The sequence below is a fragment of the Anarrhichthys ocellatus genome, unplaced genomic scaffold (assembly GCF_004355925.1).
Source record: "Anarrhichthys ocellatus isolate YVR2014 unplaced genomic scaffold, GSC_Weel_1.0 scaffold247, whole genome shotgun sequence".
In the NCBI taxonomy this organism is placed as follows: Eukaryota; Metazoa; Chordata; class Actinopteri; order Perciformes; family Anarhichadidae; genus Anarrhichthys; species Anarrhichthys ocellatus.
This window is the reverse complement of record NW_022280277.1, coordinates 86,269-107,602: the sequence shown is the minus strand read 5'-3', so window position 1 is coordinate 107,602 and position 21,334 is coordinate 86,269. Positions and strand designations below refer to the sequence as shown.

Genomic DNA, 21,334 nt, shown 5'->3' with positions numbered 1-21,334 from the left:
GTGCTCGTGGTAGGTTGAGGACGAGGATGAAGGGTATTTGTCAGATTTGGATTCATCCTGAAGCCTTAGCGCGGCACGGTGGAAGCCTTGTCTCAGGCCGCCGCTCTGGAGGTTCGTTGCTGTTGATGCAGCAACCACTGTGAACAGACATATAGTCATGAGCTTCTAAGGATTCGGTTTGGGGAGAAATGTGACCAAACCCCATGATGAAATGTCACATTTATATCGTACATTTATGGCCAAAAATATTAGGACTTTGCACTCTGTTTCAAGTAACACTGGGACTTAAACTGTTGCACCTTGTGTCAATCTGTGTGACTGTTGCTTCAGGCACTTTCTCCACCACCTAACGTTATATCATAATCCTTCACTGTAATCTTTTATCAGCTTTTCTCTTGCAGAAAACACCTGGTCCAAGAAAGAACACCAGCACACTGCTACACGCACGGACTATTGCAGCTTTTGGGTCATAGACCTTCTTCACACATACAAGACAAAGCATTTGTACTGTATAGAAAACTTGAATGCAACTGTATAGAGTTTGCAGATTCTCGTATGCGGAAGTTCTGTTTTTACCACAGGATTTGGTCCGCAGATGACATCATGACATTACAATCAGGTGGGCACTTAAATCCTTCAATTATTGCTTATCAAATAAATACATCTATTACCAGTGTATGGTAAAAATAATTACCTTAACAGGATGAGATTATGCATTATAGGAACAAGTGCAACAATGCCAAATCTGGCAGGCCACGTATGTATTTACTAGTGTATTACTTCACAGTGTATCTCAGTGCCAGCAACAAGTACTTGTTGTACTTTCAAAAAGTAACATCCAATATTAGCTAAATATAGCCAGTTTAGGTGAAGCAGACTTTGACAGTTTGCATAACCAGATAGAAGACTCCTAAATATTCAGGGCTGAAAAAAAAAAAACGTAGTACCATCCCAACCAACAATTATACTGCTAATAATTTAGTTTCAAAAGCCACAGCCCATTTATGTCCTTCATTATCACTGCCAGTGACAAGTGACTTTGGCACGGATAGCTAACGTCAAACACTGGCTCGTTTCCACTTCATGCAACACATAACCGAAAAAATGGACATTGGCTACATGAATAATTTCCCAGGCAGTCTCTTACTAACACGAAACAACAACAACAATTCAGCAGTCCCGTCTCACCTCTGCCAAGCCCCCGCAGTGCCCTTCCAGCACGTAGACCTCTCAGCAGCGCCGCCATGTTCAGCTGCACTGCGTTGTAAGTTTCTTTTTGGAACAGCTGCGTCACTTTAGTGCGACTCAATGAAATACATAACATCAAGCTGGCAAGAGACCAAAAAACAGAGATGTCGCCTTCAAACTAAAACGCATGAAAAATACTTTCTATAGGTATAAATGAAAAGAAACAACAATAACAGTGCACCAATTTTGTGACTGAATGAATTAATGTGATTCTTATAATATATAGCCTACTACGTTTCACCTGTTAACGTTACTTTGAATGGGCAAACGTTACAACACATTAGCAATTATTTTATTTTGAAAAAACAAACCGGAAACGCATACTGAAGCTCTCATCAAGCTATCGGTTAGGTAAGTTAGTACATATGATTGACATTTTCATGTATTTCAGTAATTTAACCACAAAATACTTTATAGAACAATCATCCAAAAGTGTAAGTATATTTTGTTAGCGGGTAGCCGTGTACTGGACTTAAAAGCATGCCTTATGATAAGCACCGGCGTTTTCTGCGTCACGCTACTTACGTTACATGACCTATGCTTTTCAGTTCATCTATGTCAACAAACAAGCTAACACGCTAACTAGTAGTTAGCTGGGTTAACCCTTTCAACGTTACATTTTAGAACTAAAGCTGGAATAAACGACCACATTTCTTGACTATGAAGCAACGTTATAGAGGAATGACTTGCCAATAAAACTAACGTTGACGTTCGAGAGAACCTGCCGTTTCCTTTCATTTAATACCATTGTATTTTAAATATTGTAACAGTATTTACAACGGCCTGTCACAATCACGGTTGTATTTAGACCTTCTTATTCCTATTCTTATAATCTATAATGTTATGACGAGACGTTACTGTGCTATCGGTTTGGTTCATTGTGGTGGTTGGATCATTTCCAGTTAACGTACACGTTTTTTCGCTTTTAGATAATCCAGTGACGGACAGAGATATTCAGAAAATCATGGCAGAGCTCGGCATCAGAACAGGCGACAAGGTACTGCTGGTTTGGGCCCAGCCCTCAGCACCAGCAGCCCTGAAGCAGTACGCAGAGGAACTGGGTGGCATTGTTGGTGCTGGCTGCCATGTGTCAGTGGAGAACATGGAGAGATTATTGCTTTGTGAGTGATCCAACACGCTTGCTTTATGAATCAAATAATGTGTTATCACCACAACGTTACAGCACATGCTGTGATGTATCCTGGTAGCATGAACACAAAGTCAGTAGTGAAACGATCCTCTCCCCTCCGCAGCCTCCCACTCAGCGTCCACCTTTGACTGGGTGCTTTCTTGCCTCCTGGCTGACAGCTCCTCCATCCACAGCTCAGAGACTCTGGCTGAAATGGCTCGAGTGCTCAAACCTGGTGGGAAGCTAGTTCTGGATGAAGCAGTTACAGGTGAATGCAAACTTCTTTTACATACATGTAAAAGTCCTCTGATGCCACTATAATGGCAAAGTACACTAGAAATGCAACACAGATATAATCCCCTTAACATATCAAAGTAAAACAAATCAACCTAGGACAGGTGTCTTTATCCACCAGGTCACTGGGCAGCACTGATACGGATGTGACTCTGATTGTGTCACAGTGTGTTTGACTTGTTTCTTTCGGTGTGTCAGGAGCTGAGGCGCAGAGTGTGAAGACTGCAGAGAAGCTGCTGTCAGCTCTGAAGTTGTCAGGCTTCATGTCCGTGACGGAGGTGCTTGAGTGGCTACACACACACACACACACACAAAGAGCGTAAAGACCTAAAACGTAAACATCAGCACCAGAGACATCCCGTTATAAAATGTCTCCCTTTTGACCCATCGAACCTCTTGCTTCATTCCCCATCCAGGTCAGTAAAGCAGAACTGAGTCCCGAGGCATTGAGCTCCCTCAGGACGGCCACTGGTTACCAAGGAAACACTCTGTCTAGAGTCCGCATATCTGCCTCCAAACCTACCTTCGAGGTGGGATCATCCAGCCAGATTAAACTTTCATTCGGGAAAAAGCCAGGTAGGTTTATGAGCAGTTTTCCTGTTTGTTCTGAGCGTTTTCTTTTGTCCACACATGTTAAATTGAAGGAGACCACTCGGAGTCTGTTGGGACATTTGCTCTGGTCTGTCACATGTGATGCCTCTGAAACCACCAGTCAGATTCTGTCCAAACTATAATGTCTCATAATGGTCAAGAACACTCCGTTAGACCACAAAAGGTTAAGAAAAAGCATGATGACCTCTCGAATCACACACATTGTTGGATAAAGGTAAGATGAAATGACAAACCTGGCTCTACAAATGTGTCATTTTCATTAGTTTTTTTTTTTTTATTATTCTGTTGAACCACAATTCAAAAGCAATGTCTGATTTGTATTAGTTAATTTTCAGTACATTTTTATTTATTATTACTTTTGTCAGTTTCAAGTTATGTCAGTGACCATTGTGGGTTTTTCTTTCTTTAACGGAAGGGTACCAACAGTTTTGTCCACGTGTGTATGTGCGTCTTTGTGAAGCAGTATTATAATTTCTGCTCTCTGGGGTTTATAGTTTATAGATCATTTCAATCAACAGGCCTTAAACTTGGTCCACAGCTTCACAAGCACGAGATGCAGGAACTGATAGCGGATGTTATCCCTTATCTATTGTATAACGCTAATCTGTGAATTGCAAATTGATGTGATCTATCACAAAATGAGTCGTTTTATAGGTCAATCAGCGGTGAGCTTAAAGTATTAAAGGTTATTGATTTGAGAGGTCATACCACAGAGTAAGATTTGTGAACAAATATTCAGATTTCTTCAAAAATACTTTTTGTTCTCAGTTTCTTGTCTATTGTCAACATCGGTATGTGTGTTTTTTTATGGTGGTATGTGAGGCAATCACTCAATTTACTTGTGTAAATTGACTTCTGTGGTTCCAGCAGAGAAACCAGCTCTGGATCCCAACGCTGTCAAAATGTGGACACTGTCAGCCAACGACATGGACGATGATGATGTGGTGAGTTGTGGATTCTGTATCATTAAATACAGTGTGGCCAGCTCAAAAGTGGACCGCAGCGCACCACCTGACATTCCACAGTCACACATGTCACGGACAGTGTGTGGGATTTAGTGGCCAAGTTGCAGATTGCAATCAGCCGAGTACTCCTCCTTTTCCAAGACTATGTGAGCGGCCGAGTGCAAAACTATGGTTCCCATCTCTCTGAGGTCATCCATACCATAATATTACTGCTTTAAGAGCATCAGAAGTCAGACGGCAGCTGACTGTATCGCGGTTTTGCACTCTGCCGCATGTTACCGCAGTTTATATACATTGCCGTTCAAAAGTTTGGGGTCACTTAGAAATTCCCTTGTTTTTGAAAGAAAAGCATGTTTTGTCCATTAAAATAACATCAAATTGATCAGAAATATTGTGTAGACAGTTAATGTTGTAAATGACTACTGTAGCTGTAAACAGCTGATTTTGATATTAAATATCTACATAGGCGTACAGAGGTCCTGTCTTCCAATGGTAAATTGTGTTTGCTAGTTGATCATTTCAACAGAATAACCGATCATCAGAAAACCCTTAAAACCGTTGTGCTGGTTAAAGAATCAATACATCTGGCCTTCTTTGGACTAGTTGAGTATTTGGAGCATCAGCAGTTGTGGGTTCCATTACAGGCTCAAAATGGCCAAAAACAAAGAACCAATTTCCAAAGCACAGCTCCAGACTATGTAAGGACTATTTAGCAAAGAAGCAGTCAGCTAGTATTCTGTCTCTCATAGAGCAGCAGTCACCGGATCTCAGCCCTATTGAGTTGTTGTGGGAGCAGCTTGACCGTATGGTACGCAAGAGGTGCCCATCAAGCCAATCCGACTTGTGGAAGGTGCTTCAGGAAGCATGGGGAGAAATCTCTTCAGATTACCTCAACAAATTGACAGCTTGAATGCCACAGGTCTGCAAGGCTGTACATGCTGCACATGGAGGATTATTTGAAAAGTATTATTTAAATTAAAAATCATTATTTCAAACTTTGTCAATGACATTTCTTCCTATTTAAACTCATTTCATGTATGTTTTCAGGGAAAACAACGAAATTTTAACTTTTGGGGTATATATACACTTTTCCAGTGTATATATACTTACACAGTGGTGTATAGTAACGAAGTAGAAATACTTCGTTACTGTACTTAAGTCGTTTTTTTTGTATATCTGTACTTTACTTTACTACTTATATTTCTGTTTACTTTTACTTCACTACATTTTGCAAAGAAAACTGATACTTTTACTCCGATACATTTCCCCTGAAACCTTCGTTTCTCGCTACAAAATCAAATCTATCTTTAGAAACAAAATGAATCATGAGACCAACGTCGGGGACTGTGGTGGAACAGAGACTGCAACAAGCAGGTTTGGCGAATCAGTGGTCCTAGCTTGCAAGTTAAATCATTGGTTAATCACGTTAATGCGCAATTGCAAACAAGTGCTCTAAAAGCCGCGGTGTTTTGATTCCAGTGATGCCCAGGATGCTATATGCTATAGCTAGCGAGCGACTACATGAGCAGAATTCCACTCTACGATGACAGATTTCATGATGGAAGCACAAATGGAAGCACCTGCTACTCCCGCAACAAACGACGGTGGTGACGAAGACCAACACCCGTGGATCGCTAGCGAGTTAGTGAGCTGAGGAAGTGTTGACAGTGGTGCAGCACTAGTTGGCTAACGTTAGCTATAGCTAGCCACCACACCATAGGATTGACAGGAGCCGCGAGAGCGCAGCATTAGTGTTAGCATTAGTGTTAGCATTGGGGAAATCCTTCCCAGCTGTGCGCAAGCTGTCTGTGAAGCTGAACACACCTCTACCTGCCTCAGCGGCCTGTGAAAGGCTATTTAGCATCGCAGGACTAGTCTTCAGCCCAAGAAGAACGAGACGGAATTCTCGCAATTTTGAAAAACTTCTTTTGAAGATGAACAGGACATTTTTCAGTTTCAAGTAATGACTGGGTTGTTACTTTCGGTGCTGCTTCAGTATTGATCATGTTTTGATATTTGAGTGGATGATCAGATATTTTGTGGATGATCAGATGGAATTATGATGGTAGCAGTCGCCCAATTGCAGATTCAGCTTGAGCAAAACCTTTGCCTATTGTGATCAAATCAGGCCCATAGGAGTTTACAAGGCAGGTGTCCTTTCTCACAACACTGACCTGATGCATCAAGTGGATATTTTTTGCTGAACACAACATTATGCATTTTCCCTCTACATCCTCTAGTCGGAATGAGCATACTTATAAACGCACTGTTACAACTCCTTCATAGTGTCATATTGCTTTACGGAGAATTATGATGATAAGTTCATAGTAGATGCAAAAGTATACTTATGTACAATATATTATGTTGAACATTGTTGCTCCTGGATGGATCACAGCCAACCCAATTATTGTCAACACAGCTCCATGTCCTTGGTCCTGGTGGCCACAGCACTTAAAAGAATAAACTTCATAATTCTGACCCTTTGCTTTTTTATTAACAGCATTTACTTGTACTTTTACTTTCAATACTTAAGTACATTTAAGTATCAAAAGTAATTTTCTGATATTAAGTACAATAAATATCAGATACTTTAAGACTTTTACTCAAGTAGTATTCTAATAGGTGACTTTTACTGGAGTAGTTTTCCAGTAAGGTATCTTTACTTTTACTCAAGTATGGCTTTTGAGTACTTTATACACCACTGTACTTACATATATATTTGTTATTGGGAGTATCAAGCACACGTCTTTCTGAACACTGTACTTCCTATAATTACTGAATCCTACTCATCCCTTTGGTTGCCCTTCTCTCTAGGACCTGGTGGACTCCGATGCTCTGCTGGATGAGGATGACTTGAAGAAGCCAGACCCAGCTTCTCTTAAAGCACCCACGTGTGGAGAAGGAGCCACCAAGAAGAAAGCCTGCAAGAACTGGTGAGTTCACCCAACAGCTGTTATTTAAACCTTTAGGCCAAAGCATGCTGTGGGTCTGTTGGGTCGCAGCTCGATAACATTAGAAAGCTTTATTAATCCCCAGTAGGGAAACTCATTTGCAACCAAATCAATGCATACGGACAGTAAAGAGTTTCCACCGTGCACAACAGACAGAAAACACGCTACAACAGAAGGAGCCGGGCTTTCAAATTTTTTTTTACATTTAGTACATTTATCTGAGCTTAGGAAAGCATTTAATATAAAAATGTTGCACCTGTGTGCAGCACGTGTGGTCTTGCTGAGGAGCTGGAGGAAAGTAAAGGAAACCAGAAGACTAATCTACCAAAATCAGCCTGTGGAAGTGTGAGTATATTTAGTTATATGTTCACTCCATATCTCCTCTTCCTAACAGAAGAAATAACAATTTCAATGATTTCTACTTGTGGCAGTGTTACCTCGGCGATGCGTTCCGATGTGCCAGCTGCCCGTACATGGGGATGCCAGCGTTTAAACCGGGGGAGAAGATCGTGCTGGACAAGAAGACGCTGACAGACGCTTAAAACACTGGACTTCACACATGCTACCCCCGCTCAACATTTTACATTCCTTTTCTTTTCCCCATCCACCCCGGAGACACTTTCTGCCCGTTTGTCCACTCAGTGAGACACTTCTGCTTTGAAATTACAACTGGTTTCCTCTGGGATTCACCAGTGCAGATTGTGATGCCTTTGACTCCTGCTGTTGTCAATTATGAATGATATTTTTGAGTTTCATTTTAATACAATAAACTAAAGCGAGACTTCTGTTTATAGGCAACACATTTATTTAACCGAACATGGCCAATAGTCCCCAGATGTTACATTCTCATATATCAACATTTCAGTAACACATTTTGGCTTTGCGACGCAGGTGACCGGTTCTTTTTCTTTTTCCCCTAATTGCAAACTGACCCACAGAACATCTATCAGCCAGTTAGTGACACACACATTTTGAATTTGTTGAATCATTTATTGTACAATTGCTACCTGCTTTTGGGAAGCCCTGAATGTCATGTTTCAGATAGTGAGTCAGAACAATAACACCATATTGGCCGAACCACAGATGTTAAAATGTGCATTCGATATAAAAAAATAAAAACGGCGACATGAGGTAAAGGCACATTACTCGAGAGTCAGTTCATCACTGTTCCTCCACGCTGAAGTCCATCTTAATGTCTCCCAGACCGGGTTCAAAGGTGAAGCTGTAAGACACTGCGGCTCTGCCGTCGTCTGAGCTCTCACACGGCGACTTGAGAAAATACACTCCCTGTTTCCTGTGTCGACTCCACTCGCACTCGCCCTGTGAGGAAGGCACAGAAAAAACATTGTCAAAAAAACAATTGACGCAATTGGTTTGACGGTTAAAGACAGACAACTAAGGCTGTTAAGGAGATGTGGATACCTGCTCACTGATTGGTCCAATCAGACCTGCAGTGACAGTGATGTCAGCGGTGAGGTGATATTCCATCCACAGCGCGACACCATGGCAACGACCATTCCTGAAACACATTCAAACAGGCTGTTTAACTCTACTGTAACCCTTAGACCAGGGCTCACTAATAGGCGGACCAGGGTCCGGATCCGCACCCAGACGCCGTGGTATCTGGACCCTGGACTTATAACCGATGGATAATTGAGAATTATTTAATTTTTACGGAGCGCTTCTATTTTAACCGGCGCAGCTTTTCCAGCCTTTACTGCCCTTATTCAGCGGTCCAGGAAGCACACAGACTTCTCCAAACAGAGGAAAGTGGACTGAGAGACCAGAGTCTTCAACCAAGAATGGACACTCTTATATGTTCATTCAAAACCAGTATGTCTCATATATATTGAGACGTGGCGCTCCACTACGAGACAAAGCACAAGTCTTTTTAGTAAACGTACCCACTCACATCCGAAATAAAGTCACAGAAAATAAACAATCTAAGAGCCCAATATGATCAGAATCCTAACACATGAATTCACTGTCCAACAATAATGTTGAGAGGAAACAAGTGGTTTAATAACCACAGATAAAGTCCAAAGTCCACAACGTTCTCTTTTTAGAAGATGAGGATAATATAATATTCACACTGAATGAACTGAAGCTGCAGGACAATTCAGTTATATTAATTTTTCTAAAATGAAGTACTATAGTATTTATTATTTATAATTCATCCAGTTAAAATTGAAAACTGACAATAAATATTGTTGAGGTATTATTCAATTGAACTTTCTTTATTTTGAAGTGTCAGTTGTTGTCTACTGTTTACCTAAATAATTATGGCACTAAATCAAGTTAGACATTATTGTGATGTTCCAGATGTTTGCATGAGGAAATTCTCTCTAACTGGACCTCCTTGAATTATAATTGAATACCCCTGCCTGAGAATAAGCCAGCTTTCATACTTTGGTATGTGGTTCCTGGGAAAACTCAGTACCTTATGAACGGCAGCGAGCCCTGACTGCTGATTGGCTGTTGAGGGATACACCGGGTGAAGTCGAAGGTCATGGCCGCTGTGGACCGGGTCAGAGCGCGACATGGGTACTCCCAGAGAGGGTGGGGCTCCGCCTCACGGGACTCACGGAAATCCAGAGATCTCTGTGGGGGATGGATGTGGAGAGTTATGTTTTTAAAGAATTATTTTCAAAAACATACATGATTTAAAAAACACAGAAACTCATAACAGGCCCTTTAAACTTCAGCTACACATCACGGATATAAAATGTCTCCTCACCAGTGTTCAAACCATAAATAATAGGATGCGTCCCCTTCTATGTCCTCATTTGTGTTGGGGACATTGGGCCTCATTCAAAAAGAGGGTTTACTCACAAATCTGTACATAAACAGCGCGTATGAATGTTAATATTTCAATTGAAGGCATCTTATAATAAAACTCCTTTTAAAAGTCTTTAATGGACAACAATATTTAAAATCGTTAATTCACTTAATTTAATGCCTTTTTATCCTCAGCAATTGTTATTAAAAATATATTAAACAATATGAAGCTTTGAACTTCTGTTGTATATTTTATGAGGTTTTTTTGACCGCAGTAAAAACGTTTTTGAATAGCTAAATGCCAACAAATGTGGGCTGAAGCTGAAATATTTCATCAGATAAAAACAAGTTCTGAGTTTTGAAACTTTTATCTTTTTTCAATACAATTCGACAAATAGTACAACACTAGTTATGTTAGTATTCTCCGTTTGAATCATGCTCCTACTTAAAACCACAGACATCTTGTGCAGATCAACACGCAGGTGTACACGTTGAACTTAATTACACAAACAAAAACTATAAAGCTCTCTGTCATGAATTCTATTTTATAGTTTCCCGATTAAGACATTTCTTCTCCATGATGAAAATATACACCGTCTGTACCTGAAGATTTTACTAGATGTAAAAAGAAAATGACAGAAATTCATAAATAAAACTTTTACCTGGACCATTTCATCCATGGGTGAGACATTAAAGCCCTCACATGTTCCACACGGAGCTCTTATCCTCCACAAATCCTAAGAAACACAGAAAAGACAACTAATTCAAAAAATAATGCATATTCCTTTATGCCTCTTTCTTTAAATCGTAGACGTAATTAAAAAAAACATTTATATGTATAAATATATTCCCGTCTCTCTCACCTGGAACTCTACAGCCACCATGTGAAGTGTGGCAGAGCAGGGCAGGATGGTGGCGTTGGGCCGGAGGAGGCCTGCCAGGGCGGTCCGACAGTACCAGAAGAACAGGGAGTGCCAGGGCAGGAGGCTGGTGCTGAAGTACGGTTCACCCATCAGGACAGAGATCTGGAGAGGAAGCTTTTCACTCAATCCACTGGGATACACATTTCTGAATCCTACAAAATACATTTGAGTGAGATTTTTGGCTTTAAAAGCTATCAGATGGTTTGAATTCCACAAATGTTCAGATGATCAATTGGAGAGCAAAGAGTTAAAGCAGCATTACCAGTTAGTTTTTTGGCCACTTGGGGGCAGTAGAGCAAGTTGATGATGTTCGTGAGAGCAGTGAGCTCCACAGACGGCGCACAAGCTACGAACACGCTCATGCTCAACGTGCTTTTTGTTGCATAATAATCAAAAAAGCTGACGCCCTAGCTACAAATATTCAGAACTTTTTGGAGCTTTTTTTCACTCGCGATGACATTTTCTGGCGCATGCACCTCACCCACTGCGAGCACAAACCAAGCTTGAATGTAAAGCGGCCTTGAAAACCAAAACAATGAGCTAAAAGATGCTAAAACACTCTGTTTTAGCATCTGACGGGAACATCAGAGTTGGTGATAATTCAACAAGCGACAATATTTGTACTCTACGTAATCATTTGTATTTTATAAATTATAAACATTTTGACTATGGAAAAAGACACTGTAGCGCCACTATAAGCTTGTTCAAAAGGTACCTGCTCCCCTCCGAGATCATCATTGGTCAGCTGCTCCGGCTGGATCTCCAGCAGCTCAACACCTCCTTCCATCGAGTTGGCTTCCAACACCTGCAGAGGGAACATGTGTCACATCGCAGAGTTTTTGTGTTGGTAAAAACCATAAACCTCTCAAAGATGAGGTGGTACAGTCGTGAGTTATTTACCTGCTTAATAACCTGTTTAGACATTCTGGAGTTTTCCAGACCGTAGACCTGGGTAGAGGCCCCAAGAAGAAAAAGACATCAGTAACACAGTATGGTATTTGGTTTAGAAAGGCGCGGCACGGTCAAAGCAGAGTACCTTCTTGGCTCCGATCATGTGAGCGAACACAGGAAGTAGACTTCCATCGCTGACGCCAAGACAGACGCTGTCCTCCCTCATGACCTGGAGTGAACACAACAGGCGATCAGACAACAACAACAACCGTATCCGACAGCTCGGACTCTCGGCGGCCCTCCACTTACGCTGCGCAGCGCGCTGACGTAGCTCTCTGTGCGCCGCCTGTCGTTGAGTTCGCCGAAACGCGGTCGAGTCCAAACCAGGTGGGCTTGGCAGGTACAACAGGGCCGAGTGGGAGGAGCCTCAGCCTGTGAGTCCTGCTGACTGAAGACGGCAACCAGAATAAAACAAAGAAGAAATGAGGGTTTGCAAAACAGGTGCTGCTGTTTTTTGAGCTGTAGGAGATTTAAACAGTGTTTCTAAAGTGAAGCCTCTGAGCTGTTACCTGGGGGACTGCAGGCCGTACCACAGGCTATAGTCGTCATGGCAAACGGTCAGACTCAGCTCCTCCCCCTCTGTCACTCTGCTCTCCGTAGGCAGGAAGTAAAGACTCTGCATCCAGTGGTCCCGCCACTGAAACACATCGCAATGATCAGCAGAGTTTGATAGGAGTCTGACTTAGAACATCAGAGCAGAGCGTGTTTCTCAAAGTCAAATAAGATCAACGGCTGAATTTAGAAGGATGCTTTGTCACTGGATCCCGCTGAATGAGTGTTGTGTTGATGTCTAGGATCATTCCAATTCTAACAAGGGAAGAGTCCTTTTTCCATGATGCATGCAAGTCTCCTCTGCGCTCCTAAAGACACCCACAATGCTACTGTGTGCCCATGATGCATTTCCTGTGCCCTGATTTGGAAACGGTTAATATGCTGGTAGACTTTCAGTTATTTCACCTCAAACTTGTTCAGAGACAGATTTTGGCAATCGGTTTCTGAAAAATTTGAGGTGAGACATTTGCCAATCCAGCCGCTGAATCTTCCCTCATAGTAGATCATCAAAGCCTCATTTAAAGGTTTGATGTGACTTGCATCGCTCAGGAACAGCCTCGTTCACCGAGCAATTAATAGCACTGAGGCTATAAAGTTATAAAGTCAGCATATTTTCACATCTAACTCTAGGAATTAAAACTTTATTTCGACTAAACCAGAGTTAGGGATTGTTGGAAGCGGAAAGAGTTTTATTTAGTTTCTGTTGTGTTTGAATGAAGAGTTTTCTTTTCTTTTACACACCGGCACACGCACTACACTGTTTCAATGTGTGCTTTCTACAATGAAGGACCCGACTTGGAAGGACCCGTCTTACCAACATCCTTGACTTTGAGAAACACCCATAGTGTTCTATAACTCACCGGAGCCGTCTTTGGCTGTGGGTATGTCCAGCTAGGCGCCATGGTGCACACGACGCTTCCACTGGGATCCATGTCTAGGTCCCACCAAGATAAGACGACCTGGGCCCGACCGCTGGCCCGAGCCACAAACTGGGAGGTGCAAGACTGGAATGCGCTACTCACTGGCTTACTAAAATCCACACTGAGAGGGGGGGAGGACAGTGTAGAAGGGAGAGAGTGAAAAACTGATGCTGAGAGAAAAGGATCTAGGAGAAGACGTGTGTCACTCGCGTACCTGAACATGGTGCAGAGGGGACCAAGGGGGGTGAAGCTGCGAGGAGACACCTGGCTCAGCTGGATATCACACACCGAATGAGCTCCGGCACAGTGGCCCATGGCGGGCGGCGGGACCAGGCGGGCCCCCTCCACCTCCACCGGCTGCATCTGAACCCAGCTCCACAGCAGCTCCGACTCCACCAGCTGGGCGTAGACGGTGGCCCGGTGAGGGACCGCCTCACAAGCCTCCTGTAGGGTGGAGGGACACGAGGAGACGGATCAGACAACCAGCTGGGATTAGACATTTCACCTCCACTAGCTGTAGTTTGTTTTATGCATCACTGGATTTAACAAATATTAAAGGACACATGCGATGCTCATTTTCAGGTTCATACTTGTATTTTGGGTTTCTATGTGTTTACATGCTTTAATGCTCAAAAAACTCATTTACTTTTCTCATACCTTCTGTTGGAGTATAAATATAAATCTCTTCACCCTCTGTCTGAAAAGCTCTGTTTTAGCGCTTTTCAACGGAACTGTGTTGCTTAACAACAACTTGGGTCCATGTTTACTTCCTGCAACGGGAAACTGGGACACATTTAGATTGTTTACGTATGAAACTGAAATGGTCTATGTTTGTATAAGTCATATTACATTTTCATAACTAGTTCCCTAGTTGTTGATTAAAAAAAGAAATACTGACTCGGAAAAATCGACCTCCGACTTCTAATGGATTACAGGGCATATGTTGTATAGTTGTGACATCACAACGGTACAGAAATCCTGACTGCGTGTTTAAAGGCACAGCTTCTGAATACGGGCTGTGTGTGTTTCTACATGGATTGATGTTTCGATACCGTCACAGTATTTACACAGCATCTACACCTGCTTTATAATAAAAAAAAAATATGAAAATCTCACTTATTACAACATGGGTCGTTAAACTAAATCTTAAAGTTCATGACCAGTGTAAAACCTACAGATTATGCAAAACACATTGACATATAAATTTACACACACACACCTGGACAAGATTTTGGTGAGCATGTTCATAGCTGGGCAGTGCTCCTTCACCTATCAGCTCTGTATCGAACAGCTCTGTGATCAGAATGTTGGCCTTCATTTGCATATCTCCATCTGCGTTCAATTACAAACACGACACAAAGTTCTGTATAAAATCACAGATACATGCAACTTCAAGTGACCCCAGTATTCATGTAGTGCAGAAGCAGTGTGTGACCTGGCCCCACGGTGACATCAGTAGAGTGTCTGTTGATGATCTTGATCTTTTCTGAGAAGCCGTTCTTCTCCACAATGCACTGCGCTGCCTCAGCCGTAGGCTTGAAAACCTGCCGACACAAAGGAGACACAGGAGACTCCTGAGGCAGTCTGGGAAACGCTGCAAATCATGTGAAGGTAACAAGGAAGCAGGGTAATTAAGCACACCTGCTAGAATTTCTGAGAGCCAGTGTGAATATGCTAGACTTAAAAATAAATACTTTCATTTCATAAAAAACACCCATAGCACAGAGCATCAAGGCATTCTCCAACAGCTTGTTCTGTGTTTTAAAGCTGTCGTGGTGTTTTTCGGTACATGCAAATTGTGTCGTCTTATAAACTGAAGAGTTTTTGCTGACCTCCAATGGTTCACCTTCTCTCCTTACTACAGTGATGTACAGGTGTCCTTTAGGACTCCATGACATCACCGATGGCTGTAGGGACGCTCCCCGGAACCCGGCTCTAAACGGGAACCGGTTACAAATTTGTAAAAACCCGGAGTATTGACATGGTTCGGAGTTAACGGTCCTATTATCGGTACTTTAAAAAGTTACAGAGTGAGATCTCATCGTCTCTAACCTCCTCTCTCTGTCGCTGTGTCTTTGCACGAGAGGCGGAGCCGTGCTTTACCTTGACACACACACACACAGACTCCGGATCAGTACAGCGTCACATCATGGTAGAGAGAAGAAAAGGATCCGTGTGGCTACATTTTACTCCAGTAGATGCTGAGAACTCTAGTTGTATCAAATGCAACAAAACCCTCACAAGTAATGGAGGTAACACCAGCAGTTCACCACAACATGTGACCAAGAAGCAGAACAGAAATGCACAGCTTTCTACCGCTTGTCGAGCAGCCGCTTAACGTTAGCGATGCCATACGGAGTTTGTTCGTAAGAACAGGCTAATCAATGAAAGCAAATCACTTAACTTATTGTTTGGCTGCGAATGTAAACTAAAGATTTTGGAACTTCTTGTATTAAAGCTCAAGTTTATATACAAGAATAATAAAGCAACATTAAATCTTTTCCTAATTAATTGTCTTTTTTTCTCACAAAATTCTAAAAAAGAACCGATAAGGAACTGAACCGATAAGCACAATTAATAAGAGTACTCGTATGGATAAAATCCTAACGATACCCGTCACTAGATGGGTGGGGTTACAGGTGCAACAGAGCACACCTCTGACCCAAACAGGCCTGAACCTTTCAACCAGAAAGCACAGTAAAACACTGCTTTTCAGCCTGGTGGTATCAAGTTACTTTTTAAAAGAACTTTTCAAAGATTACACATATCTTTTATGAGTAGATACTGCACAGTATAAATGGGGGGGTAGTAGGGCATCTCTACCTCCACAGCGTAGCAGAAGTCCGCTCCAGCAGTGACGGCCATCATGGACAGTAGGCCTGTTCCCGTCCCGATGTCCAGGACGATGACCCTCTCACCGCGAGCCTTTACTCTGGCTACAGCAGCCCGGATGCCCTGGTAGTACTTCTTATTCTGGAGGCAGAAAGGACATCAGCTGTGTCAATGCAGAAGAAGAGCGAGAACACTATGCAGAGGGATTTAGTAAAGTCAGTGTGTGTGGTGCCTCATCCCGTTTGTTTTCTTTCTTTTGTTCTAGAAAAGACACGACTCACTGGAGCATAAACAGAGTATATCAAAAGTGTGTTCACTAGGGTTGCCCCCTCTTAGTCTATAAGTCGACTAAAGCGTAGTTGATACTCAACGTAGTGAAGCCGGCACGAAAATGACCGAATCGCGGCCTGCGCGTCGTGAGCAGAGTGTCAGCAAGAGGTTGCCGCACTTGGTTGTGCACTTTACAATTTTTGTAACACGGTGCCCACAATCATGTGACTGTCACAAATAGTTCACTGATTAAAACACTATTTACATGTCTGGGGATTATGCAAAGAAGGCCAATTCCTGTTTAGATGATTTAGAAGCAGGAGGTCTTAAAAATCTTCATTTGAGAAAATATTTTGCAGCCAAATCAAATAGTTTACAGGATATTCAACCTTTGTTTCTTTATAATGCATGTAATACCTGACTTCTTTAATTACAGGGCCTGTACAAAGGCAATAAAGTAGTCCATGAGTACGAGTTTACAGCACTGTGGAGCTTGGTTTATGGCTTTTTGCCAGTTACACCTACAGTCGATGAGTTACTCGCCATTTGATTCTTCACAGTACATTTTGTTGTCCCTCTGGCATTTCAGAGAATAATGCAAAGAACAGCTCGTTGAGCATAACCGTTTCTGTTCATGCTCGGAGCCCACGCGCCATCTGCAGAGGCTCGCACTACGGTGCCAAGTACGAGTATAAACAGAGCTTTAGTCTACTAAAACCAAAATGACAGATTCAGCGTTGTTTATCCTCGCGCTTAGCACCGTAGGTTATTAAGACCCCCTGTTTCTTAAGACCCCCTGTTTCTTAAGAATCTCAAAACGAATTGGCCTATTTTGTATAATCCTACACATGTAAATAGTGTTTTTATCAGTGAACTATTTGAGACAGTCACGTAATCGCACGCCAAGTTACAAAAATCCAGAAGCGCACGGCCGAGCTCTGCGACCACTCGCCGACCGTGATTACGTCATTTTCTGGCGCTTATCAGCATTATGCAGCTTCACTACGAAGAGTATCAACAAAGATTTTTTGAAAGTCGGTTTTTCAAGCATTTTTTAATCTTTCAATCTTGTCAATTAAAAATGTCTGTATTCGAGGACAGCCCTAATGTACACCCCCAGTTTCACAATGTGTTTTTTATTATTATCATTAGGGGTGGGAAAAAAAATCGATACAGCATAGTATCACGATATTTTGCGTGGCGATATTGTATCGATACATGGACGCCAAGTATTGATCTTTAATCATATAAACTATTAACAGCGCATAACTGTCTCTCTGCCCTTGAGGTCCACGCATCGCAAGTTATACTGAGTTATATAACTCTTATATCCTACTTATATAAGTTATAGTTCATATACTGAGTCCACACGTTTGCATTTAGTTAAGTTGGACTATGTAGTAATACAAACAGTTCAGTTTGTCAGGTGCAATATTTATGACATTGTTGGTCAGTCTGTCTGCTTGACAATCCTATTTTGCTGCAATAAAAATGATTGAAGTGACATGAACAGACTGAAAACTTTATCTTATTAGATAAAACATGTTGACAGTTTTCCTTTGGGGACATAATTTGAAGTTGAAAAAAGTAATAAATCGCAATATCGTGATAATATCGTATCGTGACCCAAGTATCACGATAATATCGTATCGCGGGATCTCTGGTGATTCCCACCCCTAATTATCATCAAGTAAGTATATAAAGAAGGCCTCCCATCAAGCAACAGTCTCATTTAACATATAAACCACATATTAGGAAATAACGTCATTTCCACAGCAAACAAACGTGGTCATGTGAGACATATTTATGGATGACTCACCCTGTCATGGTCATGTAGCATATCAGCGTAACAGGACCTAAAAGATAAACAGGACAACAGAGTCACATGGACCAGTGTTGGTATTATTGATGCTTTTGTTTTAAATTACTTGTAGCTGACTTTCTATTTATTATTATTAATATCAATATTAGCCCAAGGCACTGTTAGACAAATACGAAACACATAAACTCTGATAGGTTGTTTTTAACAATGGGTGAATTGGAATTAAACTTCTTCAGATTCCTTGTGGTCTGTGGAAGAATTCAGGATGAGGTTTCAAAACAAATCTCTATATTGGGATTTAATAACTTGTAACTGATGCATCACAATCGGTCACAATCATGTTGGCCGATAACTAACAGGAGATGTCAGTAAGATGAGAAAAGCCTGCTTGAGAAATAAACAAAAGATAAGATTAGACATATAAATCTAGCAACAATAAAAGAGCTATACAAAGACAATGTTGCGATGTGAGTGATATGGCATGATTAATAGCAGTGATAATAAAGCATAGTTTATACGTCAACAGTGCACATCAGTATAATATGTACTATAATTAAGTAGTGACTTAGTGTTGTCTGTGTTGATATAGAATACAAATAGAAATACAATAATATTATCTGATGAGGAAAGACATATCAACATCAAACATATCAACATAGTATAGTCTGATATAGTACATACAGTGCAGTATAGTTGTAGGTGTAATATAATAGTAGTAATAGCACAGTACATAAATGCTCAAGCTTATTTTATAACTGTAAAATGTCCTGCTCAGTCATTACAGTGTCTTGGTCACAAGTGCATAGTGCAGATATTAACGCAATTACACGAAGAATACATGAATACTAAACAAACATGAACCTATGAAAGTAAATACTTGTAAGAACTCGATGTGAAAAAATGTCAACGTTAAGTTGGCTTCCTTGTTGACAAAGGCACGCGCTCATCCTCGAGATTATATATGGGGTTCTAAACTCAGCAACTCTCAGGAAACCGCAAACAACACACCATTCAAACGTGTGCTGTGATGCTAGGCTCGGAGCTAACATTAGCGTTACCTGGCTATCTCCTGGTGGTAGTCGTACTCCTCACTCTCCTCCACCCAGTCTAAAGCTCCAGTGCTCGGGTTGGCTCTTCCACAGAAGGTCTTCATTTCTGCCAAAACTGTTACAACACTCCGGTTGTTGTTTTTTAACAGAATATTGTACAAAGGTCTAAAAGTAAGTTGCACTACTGATGCAGCGTTGGACCAATGGAGGTCGCCATCTTTCCCAGCAACGTCACACTCTTTAGGTTACATGCAACGAATCTCACATTACCTCGTACGAGATGGACTGTTTCTCGCATGGAAAGTAGACGAGAGCAGGCGGTAGAAGCAGGGGGCGTTGAAAAAAAGTAATTGCGGTCAATACGAACAGTTTTCAGCCGCCTTCGAAGTATAAACAGGAAGTCACAGAAACAGTTACTTCCGGTTAGATCCGATCTGTAGGCTACTTGTAGTTTAGTTTAGTTTTGATATGTGTTGTATAAATAAGCTTTATTATCATCAATCACACAAGATATGTTTTCAGATTAAACCTTCGCTGCACAACATGCGACTAATAGCCAACAATCGAGCATTAAATATTACAGTTACACAGAAAATTAGGATTTTCTACAAAACGTGGTGTTTGTTGTCAAATCTAACAGCCAATCAGCTCTTTGATCCGGTGACAGCCAGGCGTTTCCCACCATGCCCTGGGTCATGCAGTCGGTGGAGAGCAACTGCAGCGCCTGGCTCGAAAAACTGCGGCCGCCTCGCTCTAGTGAGGTCATCGTTGACCACGTGCATGACGTCAGAGCAAGTCACAGAGCACGTTGTGCGCCGATCGATTCTGTGCAGGACTGGTTTATCTCAAACGAGCATAATCTGATCTCTGACTGCAGGTTCTTTGATGATGTAGATTTGTACATTATATAGTATCGATGCCTCCATGGATTTAATCACAACTGGACCTCTCCAGAGTTATTACTGAAAAACTGTCAAAAACCATTCAGTTTAATCTAACGTGAAAACAAGGAGTTCTCACAAGCAGAAAAAAATCCGCCATAAAGACACAGCAACAAGCACTATGAATACATCACAAACACAAGCCAACCTGGAGGTCAATTGTACTACTCACCTACTTATTGAAACCTTTTTTAAAAAGGATGATGGCAAAACAGTGCACTGTTGAAAACAGGCACTGCAGATGACGCCACCGAAGTTCTCCTGGCAGAACTGCTATTGAACATTATTATCAGTCTTTAACAGACACAAAACAAAGGTGTGTGAAGAAAATTTGAGTGTGGAGGAGACAGTTACAAAAGCTTTTTCAGATGTCCTGAACGTCCAAGACCCAGAGCAGTGTGCCAGCTCAGAAAGCTTGGCAAAGTTGATCAGTGCAGAGGTATCAGTCAGTGTGAGATCAGATCTGCCCTCTTCACTGCTGAGTAACCTGTAATTATTCAACACTTCACTGACCTCCGCAGGCTCAACACAATGGTTCGTAATACCATCAAAATGTTACAAGCATTCACAGCCAAAATGAAAACCAAGTTCTCACCCCGCACACGTAGGCAGAGAAGAAAACCGACGGCTCTCAGGAAGAACGGGATGGTATGGAGACGTCAGGTGATGACCGCTCTCATTCACCATTGCTATTTGTGGAACTAGAAGGCTCAGAACCTGATGACCGCTCTCAGTCACTGGATACTGGATATCATCATCCAATGTGATTGAGTTCAAAACAATACATTCTGTCAAAGACATAATTGCTGAAAGACATCATGGATGGAAATACGGTTTGTGTGTTTCCCATGTTCCAGAACATTTCAGATTTTTTTACATTCTAAGTAACAAGAATTAAAACTCTGTATCCTGTCTAGAGATGTAACCATTTGTAATAAGGTACTGAAAAAAACGCTTAAGCTTATACTGTCTGACCTTTGTGAGCTGGTGGTGTAACGGTGCTCTGACCTTTGTGAGCTGGCGGAGTAACGGTGCTCTGACCTTTGTGAGCTGGCGGAGTAACGGTGCTCTGACCTTTGTGACCTGGCGGAGTAATG

General features: G+C 41.8%; 2 protein-coding genes across 4 annotated transcripts; one reads left to right on the top strand and one right to left on the bottom strand.

The window, feature by feature from the left end:
* The first annotated feature begins 1,517 nt into the window (after positions 1 to 1,517).
* On the top strand, positions 1,518 to 7,988 carry ciapin1 (cytokine induced apoptosis inhibitor 1). 3 transcript variants are annotated; one of them, XM_031879342.1, is made up of 9 exons: positions 1,518 to 1,599; positions 2,178 to 2,369; positions 2,502 to 2,645; positions 2,870 to 2,949; positions 3,088 to 3,247; positions 4,151 to 4,227; positions 7,063 to 7,181; positions 7,466 to 7,544; positions 7,631 to 7,988. In XM_031879342.1, the coding sequence occupies exons 2-9, from the start codon at positions 2,213 to 2,215 to the stop codon at positions 7,739 to 7,741; spliced, it is 927 nt and encodes a 308-aa protein (XP_031735202.1). In that variant the 5' UTR covers positions 1,518 to 1,599; positions 2,178 to 2,212; the 3' UTR covers positions 7,742 to 7,988. The 3 variants fall into 3 exon arrangements, with proteins under 3 accessions (XP_031735202.1, XP_031735201.1, XP_031735203.1); XM_031879341.1 differs by having other exon boundaries at positions 1,599 to 1,682; XM_031879343.1 differs by lacking the exon at positions 1,518 to 1,599 and having other exon boundaries at positions 1,606 to 2,369; positions 4,154 to 4,227.
* A 187-nt stretch (positions 7,989 to 8,175) lies between these two features.
* On the bottom strand, positions 8,176 to 19,710 carry prmt7 (protein arginine methyltransferase 7). The gene is made up of 18 exons (XM_031879340.1): positions 19,567 to 19,710; positions 19,306 to 19,411; positions 18,245 to 18,281; positions 16,147 to 16,296; positions 14,759 to 14,867; positions 14,543 to 14,655; positions 13,538 to 13,767; positions 13,264 to 13,444; positions 12,361 to 12,488; positions 12,101 to 12,239; positions 11,937 to 12,020; positions 11,801 to 11,848; positions 11,616 to 11,705; positions 10,841 to 11,002; positions 10,640 to 10,714; positions 9,640 to 9,800; positions 8,622 to 8,718; positions 8,176 to 8,519 (listed from the first exon to the last, which is right to left on the bottom strand). Exons 1-18 carry the CDS (start codon positions 19,592 to 19,594, stop codon positions 8,361 to 8,363), a joined length of 2,097 nt encoding a protein of 698 aa, XP_031735200.1. The 5' UTR covers positions 19,595 to 19,710; the 3' UTR covers positions 8,176 to 8,360.
* Between the last annotated feature and the right edge of the window lie 1,624 nt (positions 19,711 to 21,334).